The sequence below is a fragment of the Entelurus aequoreus genome, linkage group LG08, assembly GCF_033978785.1.
Source record: "Entelurus aequoreus isolate RoL-2023_Sb linkage group LG08, RoL_Eaeq_v1.1, whole genome shotgun sequence".
Taxonomy (NCBI): Eukaryota; Metazoa; Chordata; class Actinopteri; order Syngnathiformes; family Syngnathidae; genus Entelurus; species Entelurus aequoreus.
This window is the reverse complement of record NC_084738.1, coordinates 70,188,680-70,210,835: the sequence shown is the minus strand read 5'-3', so window position 1 is coordinate 70,210,835 and position 22,156 is coordinate 70,188,680. Positions and strand designations below refer to the sequence as shown.

Here is a 22,156-nt window from a genome sequence, read left to right as displayed (position 1 = left end):
AGGCGCCCCGTAAAAGTTGGGAAAAAGGTAAAACGCTGGGGAAGAAAAAGAGTAAAAAAATACAATCTAGACTGGGCTAGGGGGCCTAGTCTGGAGTGGGAAATAACCTCCATGAAATGCACACATAAACACGTTACATTTAATCACGACAAACTCGCAACAGAGGGGGGGGGGGAGTTGGGGACCTGGAGGTCGACTGCTGCTATGAAGCGCTGCCATCCGACCATCACCCCGAGGGGAAAGAAGCGGTGGTGAAGACGTGAGGTGGGGGAGGAGGTGTGTTTTTGTCTTGGGTGTGATGATGTAATGTTTTTTATAGACTGAGGCCGATCTGCAAAAGTTCGACTCCAGGTGTCGTTGAGGAGGGAGAGAGGTCAAGTCAAGTCAAGTCAAGTCAAGTCAACTTTATTTATATAGCACAATTACGACAACTTTTAAATTGAACCAAAGTGCTTTACAGGTTAAAAAAAGCATAGAGCAAAAAACAAAAACAAAACAAAACAAAAGAAAAAACAAACAAACAAAGAACATAAACAATGAATGAGCTGAACAAGAGAGTGCAAAAACAATACGGTAAAAGGGGTCGAATAAAAGTAAAAATTTGCTAAATAAAAACAATAATAATAATAAAAGTGCGACAAATTGAAAAATAAAACTAAAGCGAAAGGGGTGGGGGGGGGGGACTAGAAATGGTGGCCAAGTGGGCGTACTCAGCTCAGGTCAAAGGCCAGCGAGAAGAGATAGGTCTTAAGAAGGGTTTTGAAGACCCCCAGGCTCTGGGCTGACCTAATGTGGAGGGGAAGGCTGTTCCAGAGCTTAGGGGCGGCAACGGAAAAGGCTCTCTCCCCTCTGGTCTTTAGCCTGGATCTGGGGACCGCCAACAGCATTTGGTCAGCTGACCGTAGGGCTCAAAAGCGTCCATCATTGAGGTGTCCTCGGGGGTGTTTTTCAGAACGGCCTGGTCCTGCTTTTCACAGCGTCAAGGCCATTCGAGGGAGTCAAATCGTAGATTAGGATGTTTGTTTTCCGCGAGCAGACAAACAATGACTTGTCTGTTCTATTCGTCCATGCTGGCTGCTCTCAAATTCAATTCAATTTTCCTTTTCAGCAACCTTCTCCATGATGTGATCCATCTTGCGATTCAGTTCAGAAATCGCCACAGTCTGTGTGCCACAGCCCGGCCCAAACCTTCCATTGCGACGAACAGCCTTTGGGCTCCTTGAGTAGCTGCCATCGTCATACGAATTTGACGATACACCAGAGCAATGCCCAGCCCAATCAGCAGGTGCCCCGCGATCACCGTTCCAAATAGGTAGATGTCTTCCACGTCCTTGATGGAAAGGACTGAGAGGCACATGATTCTCCATTTATCCCAGAAATCTCTCACGTACCCCGCAGCAATGGTTCCATCATGGCAGCCAGGCTCCCCAGAACCTCTTTTCCTCGTCGAAAAGATTTTGTCAATAGCGTCGAGAGTCCAGCTGATCATTTCCATGTCTGATGTTTAGATTTGGAGGGCAGCGTCAAATGCTGTCTTTTCCCCAAAAAGTGTTTTTTATTGCAGAAAATAATGTTTTTGTGTCTAAAAAAGTTGTTTATATGTCAAGAGCACTGTTTTTTTGGTTAAACCGTATTTTTTTATTGCAGAAAGTAATGTTTTTGTGTCTAAAAATGTTGTTTATATGTCAAGAACGCTGTTTTTTGGTTAAACCGTATTTTTTTATTGCAGAAAATAATGTTTTTGTGTCTAAAAATGTTGTTTATATGTCAAGAACGCTGTTTTTTGGTTAAACCGTATTTTTTTATTGCAGAAAATAATGTTTTTGTGTCTAAAAATGTTGTTTATATGTCAAGAGCACTGTTTTTTGGTTAAACATTGTGTTTTTTATTGCAGAAAATAATGTTTTTGTGCCGAAAAATGTTGTTTATACGTCAAGAGCACTGTTTTTTGGTTAAACCGTATTTTTTTATTGCATAAAATAATGTTTTTGTGTCTAAAAATGTTGTTTAAATGTCAAGAACATTGTTTTTTGGCTAAACAGTGTGTTTTTTATTGCAGAAAATAATGTTTTTGTGTCTAAAAATGTTGTTTATATGTCAAGAACGCTGTTTTTTGGTTAAACCGTATTTTTTTATTGCAGAAAATAATGTTTTTGTGTCTAAAAATGTTGTTTATATGTCAAAAGCACTGTTTTTTGGTTAAACCGTATTTCTTTATTGCAGAAAATAATGTTTTTGTGTCTAAAAATGTTGTTTATATGTCAACAACATTGTTTTTTGGCTAAACATTGTGTTTTTTATTGCAGAAAATAATGTTTTTGTGACAAAAAATGTTGTTTATACGTCAAGAGCACTGTTTTTTGGTTCAACCGTATTTTTTTATTGCAGAAAATAATGTTTTTGTGTCTAAAAATGTTGTTTATATGTCAAGAGTACTGTTTTTTGGTTAAACCGTATTTCTTTATTGCAGAAAATAATGTTTTTGTGTCTAAAAATGTTGTTTATATGTCAAGAACATTGTTTTTTGGCTAAACATTGTGTTTTTTATTGCAGAAAATAATGTTTTTGTGCCAAAAAATGTTGTTTATACGTCAAGAGCACTGTTTTTTGGTTAAACCGTATTTTTTTATTGCAGAAAATAATGTTTTTGTGTCTAAAAATGTTGTTTATATGTCAAGAGCACTGTTTTTTGGTTAAACCGTATTTTTTTATTGCAGAAAATAATGTTTTTGTGTCTAAAAATGTTGTTTATATGTCAAGAATGCTGTCTTTTGGCTAAAGAGTGTGTTTTTATTGCAGAAAATAATGTTTTTGTGTCTAAAAATGTTGTTTATATGTCAAGAACGCTGTCTATTGGCTAAACATTGTGTTTTTTATTGCAGAAAATAATGTTTTTGTGTCTAAAAATGTTGTTTATATGTCAAGAGCACTGTTTTTTGGTTAAACCGTATTTCTTTATTGCAGAAAATAATGTTTTTGTGTCTAAAAATGTTGTTTATATGTCAAGAATGCTGTCTTTTGGCTAAACATTGTGTTTTTTATTGCAGAAAATAATGTTTTTGTGTCTAAAAATTTTGTGTATATGTCAAGAGCATTGTTTTTTGGTTAAACCATATTTTTTTATTGCAGAAAATAATGTTTTTGTGTCTAAAAATTTTTATATGTCAAGAGCACTGTATTTTTGGTTAAACCATATTTTTTTATTGCAGAAAATAATGTTTTTGTGTCTAAAAATGTTGTTTATATGTCAAGAGCACTGTTTTTTGGCTAAACAGTGTGTTTTTATTGTAGAGAATAATGTTTTTGTGTCTAAAAATTGCATGAAGTGTTTGCAGAAGGCAGTGTTAAGTATCTAGAATATTATCAGCCTGCTAATCTTGCACTTCCGCTGACAACACACGGCATGCTTTTGTAGTCAAACAGACGTCAAAGCAACACCCGATCAATGAATCAATACCTTCATGCATGGTGAGGCTTACCTGAGAGGATGGGGATGAGGATGAGAGCAGCAAACATGACCATGAAGTCACCGAGACAAGCTGGTCTTCCCTCAACTTTTTCCAGCAAATGAAGCAACAGGGTTTTTTTTTCCCCCCACAGAAAATATTCTGTGGCGTCACATCCAGTCAGCAGTGATGAGGATGATGATGATGATGATGATGATGATGATGACGATGCTTTCCAGGGAACAGCGACGTCCCCGAATGACCCAAGTGTTCTAATTGAGTTTCATAGTGTAGTTGGTACATTATTCACACACAGAATGAAGCGGAGGGTACTTATAGTAAGTCGCACAAACAGGACACATTTATACTATTTATTGTCATTTTATTACAAACCCCCAAAAGCAGTGAAGTTGTCACGTTGTGTAAATGGTCAATAAAACCAGAATACAATGATTTGCAAATCCTTTTCAACTGGATTGAATGGACTGCAGAGACAAGATATTTAACGTTCCAACTGAGAAACATTGTTATTTTTTTGCAATCATTAGCTCATTTGCTGGCACAAGTGGCAAAAAAGACCGAGAAACCAATATTCTACAACTCAACCATAACGTTGAAACAACATACTTTTTGTCAATGTTGGGTTCTGACGTTGATTCGACCATTGAAATTTGGTCATTTCCCAACTAATATTCTACAACACAAATACAACGTTGAAACAACATACTTTTTGACGACGTTTAATAGATATTGGGTTCTGACGTTGAGTTGACCATTGAATTTTGGTCATTATCCCAACCAATACTCTACAACTCAACCATAACGTTGAAACAACATGCTTTTTGACGACGTTTATTCAATGTCTGGTTGAGACGTTGATTTGACCATTGAAATTTGGTCTTTATCCCAACCAATATTCTACAACTCAACCATAACGTTGAAACAACATGCTTTTTGTCAATGTTGGGTTCTGACGTTGATTTGACCATTGAAATTTGGTCATTATCCCAACCAATATTCTACAACACAAATACAACGTTGAAACAACATGCTTTTTGACGACGTTGGTCATTATCCCAACCAATACTCTACAACTCAACCATAACGTTGAAACAACATGCTTTTTGACGACGTTTATTCAATGTCAGGTTGAGACGTTGATGTGACCATTGAAATTTGGTCATTATCCCTACCAATATTCTACAACACAAATACAACGTTAAAACAACATGCTTTTTTGATAACTTTTAATCAATGTTGGGTTCTGACAGTGAGTTGACCATTGAGTTTTGGTCCAGTAAATCACCAAAATGATTCCCAGGCCCGGCTACCACTGCTGCTCACTGCTCCCCTCACCTCCCAGGGGGTGAACAAGGGAATGGGTCAAATGCAGAGGACAAATTTCACCACACCTAGTGTGTGTGTGTGTGACAATCATTGGTACTTTAACTTGTTCACTTTAACGAACATCTCCTTTTAGGGTCAAGATGTTCAAGTTAAGTTAAGTTTACCCATCACCCTTGATCACCCCCTGGGAGGTGAGGGGAGCAGTGAGCAGCAGCGGTGGCCGCGCCCGGGAATAATTTTTGGTGATTTAAACCCCAATTCCAACCCTTGATGCTGAGTGCCAAGCAGGGAGGTAATGGGTCCCATTGTTATAGTCTTTGGTATGACTCGGCCGGGGTTTGAACTCACGACCTACCGATCTCAGGGCGGACACTCTAACCACTAGACCACTGAGTAGGTCTAGTGTTTTCCTGACTTAGCACACACACAGAGAGACAGGAAGGAGGAATATAAAACTGATGGTTTGGCTTCTCCAAGTTAAGATTGCCTCATTTCCTCGACCTGACCTCCTCCAGGAACTGCAGTCCTGTATAATGACACTCGCTTGTAATAAAGCAACTTTTGGTTCAGTAAAGCGTCTCCGACGTCTCTTTTGATCCGGCCGCACTGCCGTCTCACCCTCCTGTCCGGACGAGGATGACAAGACCAGAAATACACAGCAAGTGTTACTAATATCATTAGTTAATTAAGACATTTTATTTTGCGCTTGCATTTTTTTCTGTGCCCCTAAATGTTTTCATTTCGGGGCACCTGTGCTGCTAGTGAAGAAGCTCAGCGTATAAATATCCTTAATCACTGGTCCATGCGAAAAAGAGCAGCGTTAAAAAGACGATGACTAGAGTCACGTAGAGGATGAAGAAGATCCTGTTGACCCTCCTGGCCAGTCGGCTCCAGTATCCCAACTCCTCTTTCTGGCCGCCGTGCAGCAGCCTCAGCGTTCTCTCCATGGCCTTCAGCTCGTCCGACAGCTTCTCCAGCGTCTGGCACAGCACGCCGCTCTGACTCTGTGGCGAGGTTTTCATTTGTCAATTGGAATCCTTTAACATCCACACGTGAGTCTCAGGCTCACCTCTCTGGCTCCGGATAACATCGCGTTTAGAGCTTCGTTGGCAGGCGTGGAGCAGATGCCTCCGCAGTCGTTCCCCAGGAGCATACCTGGAAGCAATATCGAAATTTGTGCAAGGGAAAAAGAAAACATCCCTACATGCAGCCAAGACTTCATGCACCTTCATTACGACAGTTAGGTTGTTGGTTGAGGCCGTGGTTTTCGTCCCCGTTTAAGTGGCTTTTGTCGTCCTTCTCCATCAGGTACATCACACAGATGGTCTCCAGTAGGCTGAGCAGCATCAGACCAAAGATTCCGATGCAGTAGAGGGCTGAGGCGGAGCAGAAGACCCCCCCGGTGAGCGCAATCGTTTCTGGGGAGGAAAGTCGTCGGGTCCTTACCGATGAGCGGAATCCTGTTGGTGGAGGACGGTAGGATTTCGTTGAGAATGAGCTGCATCACGGTGACGGCCAACAGCACGGTGATCTTGAAGCTCAGCTTCTCTCCGCCTCTGTCCGAGATCAGGAAGGAGGCCAAGTCCAGAGACAGGAAGAACAGGACGGGCAACACGAAGTTGACGATGTAGAGGATGGGTTTTCTGCTCATGGTGATCTGAGAGAAGGTGGGACCGCTTCCAATGATGTTGTGGTAAATTATACCGTGTACCATTTTCTCATTTGATTGTGAACTAGCATGCATTTGTATTTGGTCACACAATTTTTTAGGAAATATGCCCTTAGATAGATTCGGGTGCAGATGTCCATCACAGCTCATCCAGGGAGCGGTGGCTCTTGCCCCCAGGACAATTGGAATCCTAAATTAATGCAGGCTTGGATTTTAGGATTAATTATAAGCACATTAGCAACATCTGGTAGGAACCCACACAAGTAGGAGTAGAGATCAGGGGTCGGAGGAAACCCGACTCAAACTGAGCAGAGGGATAAGGTCAGGAAATAGATAGACTGGTCAAACAACAAACTGGGCTTTGTCCAGACTGAAAGAGTAAGTATTTAAGGACAGTGGTCCAGAGGACATCAAAAGAGTAATCTGGCCCATACTCTTTCTCCTGGAAGCTGCAGTTCCAGTCTAAGGCTCGCCAAAACAAATAAAGCTTTTTGTTCGACGATTCCTCGTTGCCGTCTTCTTGGCTCATCACACAGGTCACTCTGTCCTGGGAGAGTGACACCATCAACAAATATACAACAATGACATCATGTATAACTACTCTAACGACGTTTTAATACCATTATTTGTCTCATTCGTCCATTTTTGTGTTCAGATCAATTGGCTCTCTAGCGCCCCGTGTGGGAAGTTACAGTATGCTTTAGAACCCCACCTATTCGCAGTTTGGCATTTGCACAGAAAATTGTGTTTTTAGACAAAATATGTTCTATTTATTCCAAAGACATTGCGTTAAAACATGTTGTTTTTATTGTAGGTTCTGTGTCGATATATTGTGTTGGACATAATAGTGTGAGAGTCCAGTCCATAGTGGATCTAGCATAATAGTGTGAGAGTCCAGTCCATAGTGGATCTAACATAATAGTGTGAGAGTCCAGTCCATAGTGGATCTAACATAATAGTATGAGAGTCCAGTCCATAGTGGATGTAACATAATAGTGTGAGAGTCCAGTCCGTAGTGGATGTAACATAATAGTGTGAGAGTCCAGTCCGTAGTGGATCTAACATAATAGTGTGAGAGTCCAGTCCATAGTGGATCTAGCATAATAGTGTGAGTGTCCAGTCCATAGTGGATGTAACATAATAGTGTGAGAGTCCAGTCCGTAGTGGATCTAACATAATAGTGTGAGAGTCCAGTCCATAGTGGATCTAACATAATAGTATGAGAGTCCAGTCCATAGTGGATCTAACATAATAGTGTGAGAGTCCAGTCCATAGTGGATGTAACATAATAGTGTGAGAGTCCAGTCAGTAATGGATCTAACATAATAGTGTGAGAGTCCAGTCCATAGTGGATCTAACATAATAGTATGACAGTCCAGTCCATAGTGGATCTAACATAATAGTGTGAGAGTCCAGTCCATAGTGGATCTAACATAATAGTGTGAGAGTCCAGTCCATAGTGGATCTAACATAATAGTGTGAGAGTCCAGTCCATAGTGAATGTAACATAATAGTGTGAGAGTCCAGTCCGTAATGGATCTAACATAATAGTGTGCGAGTCCAGTCCATAGTGGATCTAACATAATAGTATGAGAGTCCAGTCCATAGTGGATCTAACATAATAGTGTGAGAGTCCAGTCCATAGTGGATCTAACATAATAGTGTGAGAGTCCAGTCCATAGTGGATCTAACATAATAGTATGAGAGTCCAGTCCATAGTGGATGTAACATAATAGTATGAGAGTCCAGTCCATAGTAGATCTAACATAATAGTGTGAGAGTCCAGTCAATTTCCCAGAGCTGACCAAACTAGTAACCCAGCTGGCTGGGTTACTGGTTGGGTCACAAAAACTAGCCAACTCCTGAGAAATAACCCATAAATACGACCCAACGGGCTCAACCTAGCATTTGGGTAGACTCAATAACCCAGCATTTCAAGAGAGCAATAATGCCAGACTACGTGTGCGGTAGAGTGTGACGGACCGTGTAAACGATCTCGTCGAAGTCGTCGGCGGCGGCGGTGTGGGCGGTCACGGCCATGTTGAGGAAGACCCACTCGTACTGCGTCCTCATCACCTCGTGGGCCTGCTTGGTGGCCTGTCTGGAGTTCTCTCTGGGCTGCAGTCTGATGGCTTTGGCTGGGCAGTGGAAATGGTGCAATTAATTAGCGCGGCTTCATTTCCCGGCGCTGATGATGTAACTCCTCCCGAGCGAACATTAGCTTGAAAGCCATTTGGATCGATGCAAGCTCATTAAGGAACATTTCGTATTTCATACAGATTAATCCAAACATGCGTAAGGGTGTCTGTTTGACTTCCTGTTCCCGCTGGCGCTCTTTTTAGGTCATTTGTCTATGGGGCATCATGAATTCTGTCTAGCAACAAGCAACACGTTTTTAGCATCTACAATGTAAAAGTTGTATTGGTAGTTTTCAACCCAGCTGCTGGGGATCTATTGGACCAAACCAATGCTGGGTTAATTTAACCCAGCAAGATGGGTTTCTTATCTAACCCAACTAGATGTGTAATATATTCAACCCAAATGCTGGGTTATTTTAAAGGCCTACTGAAATGAAATGTTTTTATTTAAACGGGAATAGCAGATCCATTCTATGTGTCATACTTGATCATTTTGCGATATTGCCATATTTTTGCTGAAAGGATTTAGTATAGAACAACGTCGTTAAAGTTCGCAACTTTTGGTCTCTGATAAAAAAAAACCTTGCCCCTACCGGAAGTAGCGTGACGTTGTCAGTTGTTCACTCCCTCATATTTTCCTATTGTTTTCAACGCAGCTAGAGCGATTCGGACGATTACCCCATTAATTTGAGCGAGGATGAAAGATTCGTTGATGAGGAACGTTAGAGTGACGGACTAGAATGCAGTGAAATACATATTTTTTTTCGCTCTGACCGTAACTTAGGTACAAGCTGACTCATTGGATTCCACACTTTCTCCTTTTTCTATTGTGGATCACGGATTTGTATTTTAAACCACCTCGGATACTATATCCTCTTGAAAATGAGAGTCGAGAACGCGAAATGGACATTCAGTGCCTTTTATCTCCACGACAATACATCGGCGAAACGCTTTAGCTACGAGCTAACGTGATAGCATCGTGCTTTAACTGCATATAGAAACAAAAAAAATAAACCCCTGACTGGAAGGATAGATAGAAAATCAACAATACTATTAAACCGTGGACATGTAAATACACGGTTAATGCTTTCCAGGCTGGCGAAGGTTAACAATGCTGTGCTAACGACGCCATTGAAGCTAACTTAGCAACTTAGCAACCGGACCGCACAGAGCTATGCTAAAAACATTAGCTCTCCACCTACGCCAGCCAGCCCTCATCTGCTCATCAACACCCGTGCTCACCTGCGTTCCAGCGATCGGCGGAAGGACGAAGGACTTCACCCGATGCGTTTGGCGGCCCGGAGACGTAGGAAGTCAAGGTGAGGTCGCCGGCTAGCGCGTCTGCTCTCCAACAAAGTCCTCCTGGTTGTGTTGCTGTAGTCCGCCGCTAATACACCGATCCCACCTACAACTGTCTTCTTTGCAGCCTTCATTGTTCATTAAACAAATTGCAAAAGATGTCCAGAATACTGTGGAATTATGAAATGATAACAGAGCTTTTTGTATAGGATTCTACGGGGTACCATAACTTCCGTTAAACTGACTTCGTCACGCGCATACGTCATCATACCGCGACGTTTCAGCCGGATATTTCCCGGGAAATTTTAAATGTTTTTCAAGAGAGAATCACTCCACAATCACTTTTTTGGGTTGTTACTTGAATTTTGGGCATGGGCAATTTCCCAGAGGTGATCTAACCAGTAACCCAGCTGGCTGGGCTACTGGTTGGGTCACAAAAACTAGCCAACTCCTTAGAAATAACCCATAAATACGACCCAACAGGCTCAACCTAGCATTTGGGGAGACTCAATAACCCAGCATTTCAAGAGAGAATCACGCCATAATCTCCTTTTTGGGTTGTTACTTGAATTTTGGGCATGGGCAATTTCCCAGAACTCGTCACAAAAGCTAGCCAACTCCTTAGAAATAACCGATAAATATGACCCAACAGGCTCAACCTAGCATTTGGGTAGACTCAATAACCCAGCATTTCAATAGAGAATCACTCCACAATCTCCTTTTTGGGTTGTTACTTGAATTTTGGGCATGGGCAATATCCCAGGGCTGACCTAACCAGTAACCCAGCTGGCTTGGTAACTGGTTGGGTCACAAAAATTAGCCAACAGCTTAGAAATAACCCATAAATATGACCCAACAGGCTCAACCTAGCATTTGGGTAGACTCAATAACCCAGCATTTCAAGAGACAATCACTCCACACTCTCTTTTTTGGGTTGTTACTTGAATTTTGGGCATGGGCAATTTCCCAGGGCTGACCTAACCAGTAACCCAGCTGGCTTGGTAACTGGTTGGGTCACAAAAATTAGCCAACAGCTTAGAAATAACCCATAAATATGACCCAACAGGCTCAACCTAGCATTTGGGTAGACTCAATAACCCAGCATTTCAAGAGAGAATCACTCCACACTCTCTTTTTTGGGTTGTTACTTGAATTTTGGGCATGGGCAATTTCTCAGAGCTGACCCAACCAGTAACCCAGCCAGCTGGGTTACTGGTTGGGTCACAAAAATTAGCCAACTCCTTAGAAATAACCCATAAATACGACCCAACGAGAGAATCACGCCACAATCTCCTTTTTGGGTTGTTACTTGAATTTTGGGCATGGGCAATTTCTCATAGCGGATCTAACCAGTAACCCAGCCAGCTCGGCTACTGGTTGGGTCACAAAAACTAGCCAAATCCTTAGAAATAACCCATAAATATGACCCAACAGGCTCAACCTAGCATTTGGGTAGACTCAATAACCCAGCATTTCAAGAGAGAATCACTCCACCATCTCCTTTTTGGGTTGTTACTTGAATTTTGGGCATGGGCAATTTCCCAGAGCTGATCCAACCAGTAACCCAGCATTTTTTAGGGTGTAAAAAAAAACATAGTTTTTTTGTGACTCACACGGGTGTATGATGGACCTGTAGGTGAGGTTACATCGCTGTATGTCGAAGGGGAACTTGTAAATGTGCATCCGACAGGTGCTGACCAGAATTTGGTCGTTAATAAACTCCACGTTGCCATTAGCACCGATGGCCAGATATGGAGTGGGCGGTGCTTTGTTCCTCTCCATCCTGTTGGAAGACATCCGTAGAGGAGGTGATTATTCTGGCTTAAAACAAAGGGGACCGCCTTTCTAATGGCTTACCTCTCCGTGATGGTGAGGTCAGGCTTCCATAGGACCTCGGCGGGAAGAAAGACATTATCTATTCCGCAGAACTCTTCGGGATCCCAGGAAATGTATTCATTGTGCCACCTCTGCACCGCGGCGGCAGGAGAATTAGTGGACGGTTCAAAAAAAATTAAAAAAAGGAGCAAAAAGCTTTTAGAGGAAAGCGGGAACCTCACCGTGACGGTGAAGACGTAGGGGATAAACTTCTGATCCTTCTCCACCTGCGCACAAACACATTCAGCGATGACAAAAACAAAACTTTTATCGAACGCGTAAAGCGGGTTCGCCACATTTACCACATCCAGGATGGCGTAGAGATGAACCTCCAGGGACACAGTAGTGCGTTGCTTGTAGTTTCTCACCGGCCTCGCCATGATGTACAGCTCGTTGCTTTTGGTCAGGTTCAGGTGGTCCAAGACGTCCTGGTAACTGCAGGCAGGGTCTGACACATTGCCGCCCACTGCAACATAAACACCATCATAATAATAACTAGAAAATTCCCGCGGAAATGTTTATGGGCCTGCTATCTGTGCCCTGGACTTCTGGCCGGGGGTTGTCGGAAGCCGCCGTACTTTTAAGATGGTGCGGGGTGTCTGAATCCGTGAGTTTTAGGTGTAACTGTACAAAATGAGCTACAGAGTTAGCCTAAAACATTAGCTTACATTAAAATGTAACACTTAGCATGTGTGCTAACGATGGCATGCTAACAGTTAGCATGTCTCACATATCAAGTAACACGGCTGTAAGGTGTATGGCTGCGGAAGTAAAGAAAAAAGTGAAAAAAAACAGCAAAAAATTTAGCATGCTAATATTAGCTTGCTAACGTTTGCATGCTAACAGTTAACAAGTGTCACGTACCAAGTTATTTGACTCTGGGGTAAACAGAATCAAATTTAGCTAAAAAAATATCATGCTTATGTTAGCATGCAAGCCAGCTAACGTTAGCATGCCATCAGTTAGCTTGTGTTGAAAGTAGACAAGTGTGTGAGTAAAATGAGACGTTAAGCACCGAGATACGTGAAGGTATGGCTGAGCTACAAGAGGAGGTAATCATGTCTTTTTGGTGTTTGTCTCAGAGCAGTCGTCCATTAAAAGGGTATTGTTGCGTCGACCAGCATTCCTCCAATGGGGAATTCAAATTGCTAGTCTCTCCCAGATTCTTTTTATGGCAATAAGCTGATGTTCAAATTCAATCTCCAGGCAGTAGTTGGTATTTTGTAGTTTATTCTCAAAGCTTAGAGGACAAACCTGAGACCAACCCAGTACACAAGCGTTCCCTAGTCCGGTCCAGATCGGTCTGCCGCACATCACGAAAACATTCTGTTCTTCAATCTCTCCCCCCGCCCTCACGCCCGCACAGATGCCCATTGTGTCCGTTATCTCAAGTCGGCCCGAGAAGGGAAGCAGGGAGGACTCCTCTTCTCTGCCTCCTACTTCAAGGCCGTCCACAGTGCAAGCACCTTGTCATGAGACGATCAAAACAAGGAAAAGAGTACAAGATGGAACATTAGCTATTTAAAATATGACTATAGAAATATAAAATAAGTAACTCTTAATTATGGATAAATGTGGATATATGTAGATATCTGCATCCGTCAGTATGTACCCATTAAATTGGCCCATTTTATTTTTTTTATTCGTGATTAGCGTCACCATGGTAACACGAAATGTTGCCAACTTAAAGCACCGCCGTAGGCGCGAGTGAGACTTTTCCGATGGTATAACATATGTGGGGGTTTGTTGGCCGATCCGTCTCGTATTAATCGTAAGAGAAACATATAATAATAAAAGTTGAAGTATGCTTGCAGTGCAGCAGGCCCATAATGTCGTCATCATACCTTATGCATAGTTCAATTAAAACCTCACTCTAGAGTGTTTAAGGTAATTATTTGCTTATGTTATCAACATATTTTGAACGGGCTTTTCAATTAAGTGTATTGACATATTCTTAATTATAATTAAGCAACCTTAGGCTCTTAGAAAGGTGTTTTCGCAGTGCTGTTTTATGCCTGGCTTTGCCTTCCTGCCGTCTATTTAGCTGATTGCAAATGTCCCAGCCTGCCGCACCTGGCAAGGTACGAAAGAGACTTTGGACAATGTCGACTGTTCATCCACCGGTGTTTATTCAGTTTTTCTCAGAAACCTCAATCAATCAATCAATGTTTACTTATATAGCCCTAAATCACGAGTGTCTCAAAGGGCTGCACAAGCCACAACGACATCCTTGGCTCAGATCCCACATCAGGGCAAGGAAAAACTCAACCCAATGGGACAATGAGGGGACGTCTCCACCCCCCTGGGTCAACCGGTGCAATGGGCGTCGAGTGGATCTAGCATAATAGTGTGAGAGTCCAGTCCATAGAGGATCTAACATAATAGTGAGAGTCCAGTCCATAGTGGGGCCAGCAGAAGACCATCCTGAGCGGAGACGGGTCAGCAGCGCAGAGACATCCCAAACCGATGCACAGACGAGCTTTCCACCCCGGGTCCCGACTCACACCTACGCCTCAATTACTCACTCTTACTCTTTCCAATGACTGTCAAGTCGTCGGGGGGAAGAAGCAGCCAGTCTGCGCCAGTTCCCGCAGTCCTTAGTGGCCGTCCATAGCTCTGGGGCCGACAGGTCCGTCCATGTCTTGATGTTGTGACTGTCTGTCCAGGATTTCCGTGGTCTTCCTTGCTTGCTTCCACCCTCTAGTGTGCCCTGCATGATGGTCTTGCACAGGGTGTTGTGGCGGCATGTGTGGCCGAACCAGGCTAATTTCCTTCTTTTGACTGTTGCAAGCAGGGGTTTTTGGTGACCGACGAGTCTTTCGACCTCACACTCATCGGTTTTGTGTTCGTGGTATGTTATCTTGAATATTTTTCTGAGGCATTTGTTTTCAAAGGCTCGTATTTTTCGTTCTGATTCTAATCAGAATCAGAATAGTTTTTATTGCCATTGTTTGAGAACGGGTTCACAAACTAGGAATTTTACTTGGTGCAATGGTTCAACATAAAACACATATTACACAGAATAGGTAATAACATGAGCTGTAACTGAGCTATCAGATCTTGTTATTGTTCATGTGCCTGATGGCCGAGGGGAAAAAACTGTTCAGGTGGCGGGAGGTGTGGGTCTGGATGGACCGTAGTCTCCTGCCTGAGGGGAGAAGGGAGAATAGTTTGTGTCCAGGGTGAGAAGAGTCAGCTGTGATCTGACCCACACAGAACAGGTCCTGGAGGGACAGTCGTTCCTTATCCTGGACTGTGGCGCCGGGGAACCATACGGTGATGGAGGAGGTGAGGATGGACTCGATGATGGCTGAGTAGAACTGCACCAGCATCTCGGTCGGCACTGTTGTCTCTCCAGGATTTCCGTGGTCTTCCTTGCTTGCTTCCACCCTCTAGTGTGCCCTGCATGATGGTCTTGCACAGGGTGTTGTGGCGGCATGTGTGGCCGAACCAGGCTAGTTTCCATCTTTTGACTGTTGCAAGCAGGGGTTTTTGGTGACCTGGGGCCGTACTTATCAAGCTTCTTAGAATGACTCCTAAGAAGTCTGCTAAGAGTTGACTTAAGAGTAAATAAATTATTCGCTGAAAGCTGCACTTAAAAGTTAGTTATCAAGCGTCTTACTCACACTTTCAGCGAAGTGTAGGACTGAATCTTAAGTGTCACACTCAGAGCTGAATTACGACATTACTATGTGCCGTAAATGGAATTTTAGGTGACGTCATTTCTGTGTCCATAGAAATGACCAATCACGGAAGGGAATCCGTTGTCTAAGAATAAAGAAATATCTTGGAAATATTTAAGTGGACAATGGGAGTGTATATTTTGACAATAAACTACAAAATAATACAAAACAAACTAGTCCCCGCCGGCACTCACGCTACCGCTCCCTCTCTTCTCTCGCCCACACACTCACTGACGTCACTCACCTCACGGCCACACACATACGCTACTGTCATAACATTTTCTTTCCAATTCATTAATTAGGCAACTAATTTGAAACTGGTGTGGGTGGCTCTATATATACTAGCCCACTGCAGACACATGCAGAAATCAACAAGGAATCGAAAAGTATTAAATCTGTGACAAAAATAATATCCGCTCTGTCTAAACGATACCGTTTGATCAGCTGCTCGTCATCAAAAAAAACAACATTGTTCCGTTCCCTGAACGTTCGCGCACGTCTCTCTCGCCTCAGTGCCATCCCCTGCTGGCAACTCCTAACCACTTAAGACACCTCTGAAGGTCTCTTAAATATCGTGGAGAGTAGGAGTGATTCTTAGACTTAAGAACGTTGATAAAAAGCTTTTATTCTTAAGTTTGAGAGTAAGACTAAATTTCGCAAATTCTCAGGACTTAAGTGTAAAATGGCACTCAAAGAAGCTTGATAAGTACGGCCCCTGGCACACACTCATCGGTTTTGTGTCCGTGGTATGTTATCTTGAGTATTCTTCTGAGGCATTTGTTTTCAAAGGCTTGTATTTTTCGTTCTGATTCTACCAGGAGTGTCCGAGTACAGTACAGTACAGTACAGTACAGTGATATTGATAATATTAGAGATTTGTAAAATTTGAACTTTGTTTGAACATCGTTTTTTGGCCAAACAGTGTGTTTTTTATTGTAGAGAATAATGTTTTTGTGTCTAAAATTGAAGTTTGCATTGCATGAAGTGTTTGCAGAAGGCAGTGTTAAGTATCTAGTATTTTATCAGCCTGCTAATCTTGCACTTCCGCTGACAACACACGGCATGCTTTTGTAGTTAAACAGACGTCAAAGCATCACCCGTTTATAAGTCAAGAGCACTGTTTTTTGGTTAAACCGTATTTTTTTATTGCAGAAATAATGTTTTTGTGTCTAAAAATGTTGTTTATGTCAAGAACGCTGTCTTTTGGCTAAACATTGTGTTTTTTATTGCGGAAAATAATGTTTTTGTGTCTAAAAATGTTGTTTATATGTCAAGAACGCTGTTTTTTGGCTAAACCGTATTTTTTTATTGCAGAAAATAATGTTTTTGTGTCTAAAAATGTTGTTTATATGTCAAGAACGCTGTCTTTTGGCTAAACATTGAGTTTTTTATTGCAGAAAATAATGTTTTTGTATCTAAAAATGTTGTTTATATGTCAAGAACGCTGTCTTTTGACTAAACATTGTGTTTTTTATTGCAGAAAATAATGTTTTTGTGTCTAAAAATGTTGTTTATATGTCAAGAACGCTGTTTTTTGGCTAAACCGTATTTTTTTATTGCAGAAAATAATGTTTTTGTGTCTAAAAATGTTTATATGTTAAGAACGCTGTCTATTGGCTAAACATTGTGTTTTTTATTGCAGAAAATAATGTTTTTGTGTCTAAAAATGTTGTTTATATGTCAAGAACGCTGTCTTTTGGCTAAACATTGAGTTTTTTATTGCAGAAAATAATGTTTTTGTATCTAAAAATGTTGTTTATATGTCAAGAACATTGTTTTTTGGCTAAACAGTGTGTTTTTATTGCAGAAAATAATGTTTTTGTGTCTAAAAATGTTGTTTATATGTCAACAACATTGTTTTTTAGCTAAACCGTATTTTTTTATTGCAGAAAATAATGTTTTTGTGTCTAAAAATGTTGTTTATGAGTCAAGAGCACTGTTTTTTGGATAAACCGTATTTTTTTATTGCAGAAATAATGTTTTTGTGTCTAAAAATGTTGTTTATGTCAAGAACGCTGTCTTTTGACTAAACATTGTGTTTTTTGTTGCAGAAAATAATGTTTTTGTGTCTAAAAATGTTGTTTATATGTCAAGAACGCTGTTTTTTGGCTAAACAGTGTGTTTTTTATTGCAGAAAATAATGTTTTTGTGTCTAAAAATGTTGTTTATATGTCAAGAATGCTGTCTTTTGGCTAAAGAGTGTGTTTTTATTGCAGAAAATAATGTTTTTGTGTCTAAAAATGTTGTTTATATGTCAAGAACATTGTTTTTTGGTTAAACCGTATTTCTTTATTGCAGAAAATAATGTTTTTGTGTCTAAAAATGTTGTTTATATGTCAAGAACGCTGTTTTTTGGCTAAACATTGTGTTTTTTATTGCAGAAAATAATGTTTTTGTGTCTAAAAATGTTGTTTATATGTCAAGAACGCTGTTTTTTGGCTAACCAGTGTGTTTTTTATTGTAGAGAATAATGTTTTTGTGTCTAAAATTGAAGTTTGCATTGCATGAAGTGTTTGCAGAAGGCAGTGTTAAGTATCTAGTATATTATCAGCCTGCTAATCTTGCACTTCCGCTGACAACACACGGCATGCTTTTGTAGTTACACAGACGTCAAAGCAACACCCGATCAATGAATCAATACCTTCATGCATGGTGAGGCTTACCTGAGAGGATGGGGATGAGGATGAGAGCAGCAAACATGACCATGAAGTCACCGAGACAAGCTGGTCGTCCCTCAACTTTTTCCAGCAAAGTTTTCCCCCCACAGAAAATGTTCTGAGGCCAGTCAGCACAGCAGTGATGATGATGATGATGATGATGATGATGATGATGATGATGATGATGATGCTTTCCAGGGAACAGTGACGTCAATAAGTGATTTGATTAGTGACATAGTTCCACACACATAGGAATAATAAGGAGAAGGGTACTTAGGTTGCACAAATCAGACTTTTATATACTATATGTTGTCATATTATAATATTGTTGATAATAACAGCAGAGGGACAAACGGTAGAAAATAGATGGATGGAGGGTTAACCAATCCCAGTGCTTAGTTATTCAGACTATCAAGGAGTGAAGTGCATAGCATTGAATCTTAATGCTTAGGCGCCATCTAGTGGCCAAAAATAAACATGACAAGTCTGATATTTTGTCACCAGTTGATGATGAGCAAACAGAAATAATCAATCAAGTTTATGATCAGTTAGATATACTATCTTCATATAAGACTGCTACATTGATCTTGTCAGTCAATAAAAAAAACGAATCGTTGATTACACAAAAAGTAGATATTTAATATTAATTGGATTTGTCTGGATTAAAAATGTTTAATTAAGAGAAGCATGCATTGTGTTGCGTTTATTATAAATAGAAGCAAAATATGTGTTATTGAAAGTCATGCAGCGATGAGAAGGAGGATGTTACTGCAAATATGAACTCGCATAAATATATTTTTGGCAAAAATATGTTGTTTAATATGTCTTATCATGATTGAATGTTAGCTTGATTAAAAAAATATACAAGTAGATTTATTTTGATGTTTCATTATTTTAAATACATACGATATATGAGCTATATTACTTACACTCAGTAAAATAATCTGGAATCCACACACCTGACGCTGATGAGGACTCCACTCCCTTCATAAACCAGATCGTTCTGCGTTCCAGTGCCAGAACGTAGCTACCTGTCTCAGCACTGTAATCCCACACGTCACATTATTATATTTTGAGCTATGACAGTTAAAAAAAAATAAATAAATATATATATATATATATATATATATATATATATATATATATATATATATATATATATATATATATATATATATATATATATATATATATATATATATATATATATATATATAAACACTAAAATTCTTGGGGACCCAAAAGGGACCCACTCATAAAAGTGTTAGAAATAAGTCATACTTTTTTTAAATGTATATTTTTACTTTCAAGGTTGAAGTCTCCAGATCAACTCAAGGTCTATTTTAGTTTTTTTTTTTATGTTGTTTGTTTGTTTGTTTTATGCCCATATTGTCAAAGAAAACTTAGTTTTTTTATATGGTAAACACAAAATATGCAATATTTTCACCAAAAAAATATTTCAAAGTAATGTAAAGTAATTGGAGCAATATTGATTTTGATTCATTATTATATTTTGAGCAATGACAGTTAAATATATATATATATATATATATATATATATATATATATATATATATATATATATATATATATATATATATATATATATACACATATATATATATGTATATATATATATGTATATATATATATATATATGTATGTATATATATATGTATATATATATATATATACATATATATATATGTATATATATATATGTATATGTATATATGTATGTATATATATATGTATATATATATATATATACATATATATATGTATATATATATGTATATGTATATATATATATATATATATATATATATGTATATATATATATGTATATGTATATATATATACATATATATATACATATATATATATATATATATATATATATATACATATATATATATATATATATATACATATATATATATATATATATATATATATATATATATATATATATATATATATATATATATATATATATATATATATATATATATATATATATATATATATATATATATATATATATATATATATATATATATATATATATATATATATATATATATATATATATATATATATATATAAACACTAAAATTCTTGGGGACCCAAAAGGGACCCACTCATAAAAGTGTTAAAAATAAGTCATACTTTTTTAAATATATTTTTTTACTTTCAAGGTTGAAATCTCTAGATCAACTTCAGATCTATTTTTGTTATTTTTTTTAATGTTGTTTGTTTGTTTTATGCCCATCTTGTCAAAGAAAACTTTGTTTTTTCAGTGGCAAACACACAAAATATGCAATATTTTCACCAAAAAATATTTCAAAGTGGAACTTTTGATGTCAAGTAATTGGAGCCTTGATTAATTCATAACAACACTAATTTTGATTCATTATTATATTTTGAGCAATGACAGTTAAAAAAAATATATTTATACAGTTTGTTTTTTTTAAATAAAAAATGATTGGGGACCCAATAAAGGTGTTAAAAATAAGTCATATTTTTCAAAATATATACTTTTACTTTCAAGGTTGAAGTCTCTAGATCAACTTTAAATCTATCCATTGATTAAACATTGTTGTTATTTTTTTTTTTTGTTTGTTTGTTTTATGCCCATCTTGTCAAAGAAAACTTTGTTTTTTATATGGCAAACACACAAAATATGCAATATTTCCCCCAAAAAATATTTCAGAGTGGAACTTTTGATGTAAAGTATTTGGATTCTTGATTAATTCATAACAACATTGATTTTGATTCATTATTATATTTTGAGTAATGACAGTTAAAAAAAAAAAAAGATAAATAAAAATTAAAAAAAAATATATATATATATATATTTATATATAAAAAAACAAAAAACAGTAAAATTCTTGGGGACCCAAAAAGGACCCACTCATAAAAGTGTTAAAAATAAGTCATACTTTTTAAAAAATATATATTTTTACACTTTAGGCTGAAATCTCTAGATCAACTTAAGATCTATTTTTGTTATTTTTAATGCTGTTTGTTTGTTTTATGCCCATCTTGTCAAAGAAAACTTTGTTTTTTTTATATGGCAAACACACAAAATATGCAATATTTTCACCAAAACAATATTTCAAAGTGGAACTTTTGATGTAAAGTAATTGGAGCCTTGATTAATTCATAACAACATTGATTTTGATTCATTATTATATTTTGAGCAATGACAGTTAAAAAAAAATATATATATATATATATATATATATATATATATATATATATATATATATATATATATATATATATATATATATATATATATATTTATATATAAAAAAAACAAAAAACATACTTTAAATATATATTTTTACACTCAAAACTGACATCTCTAAATCAACTTAAGATCTATTTTAAAAAATTTTTTTTTTAATGCTGTTTGTTTGTTTTATGCCCATCTTGTCAAAGAAAACTTTGTTTTTTTTATATGGCAAACACACAAAATATGCAATATTTTCACCAAAACAATATTTCAAAGTGGAACTTTTAATGTAAAGTAATTGGAGCAACATTGATTTTGATTAATTATTATATTTTGAGCAATGACAGTTAAATATATATATATATATATATATATATATATATATATATATATATATATATATATATATATATATATATATATATATATATATATATATATATATATATATATATATATATATATATATATATACCGTAATTTCCGGACTATAAGCCGCTACTTTTTCCCCTCGTTCTGGTCCCTGCGGCTTATACAAGGGTGTGGCTTATTTAGGGCCTGTTCTTCTCCGACACCGACGAAGAGGATTTCGGTGGTTTTAGTACGCAGGAGGAAGACGATGACACAATGATTAAAGACGGACTTTTCATATACCGGTAGGCTGGTTATTTTGATAACGTACATGCGAGCACTTTGTATTACTTTGCACTAGGGATGTCCGATAATGGCTTTTTGCCGATATTCCGATATTGTCCAACTCTTTAATTACCGATACCGATATCAACCGATATATGCAGT

At 38.1% G+C, this 22,156-nt stretch overlaps 1 protein-coding gene across 1 annotated transcript; it reads right to left on the bottom strand.

Annotated features, from left to right (window-relative positions):
* Positions 1–5,428: 5,428 nt before the first annotated feature.
* LOC133656253 (5-hydroxytryptamine receptor 3A-like) lies at positions 5,429–18,241 on the bottom strand. The gene is made up of 10 exons (XM_062057218.1): positions 18,121–18,241; positions 12,077–12,240; positions 11,957–12,001; positions 11,757–11,866; positions 11,513–11,682; positions 8,446–8,600; positions 6,240–6,450; positions 6,020–6,169; positions 5,863–5,948; positions 5,429–5,797 (listed from the first exon to the last, which is right to left on the bottom strand). Exons 1-10 carry the CDS (start codon positions 18,161–18,163, stop codon positions 5,582–5,584), a joined length of 1,350 nt encoding a protein of 449 aa, XP_061913202.1. The 5' UTR covers positions 18,164–18,241; the 3' UTR covers positions 5,429–5,581.
* Positions 18,242–22,156: the final 3,915 nt, after the last annotated feature.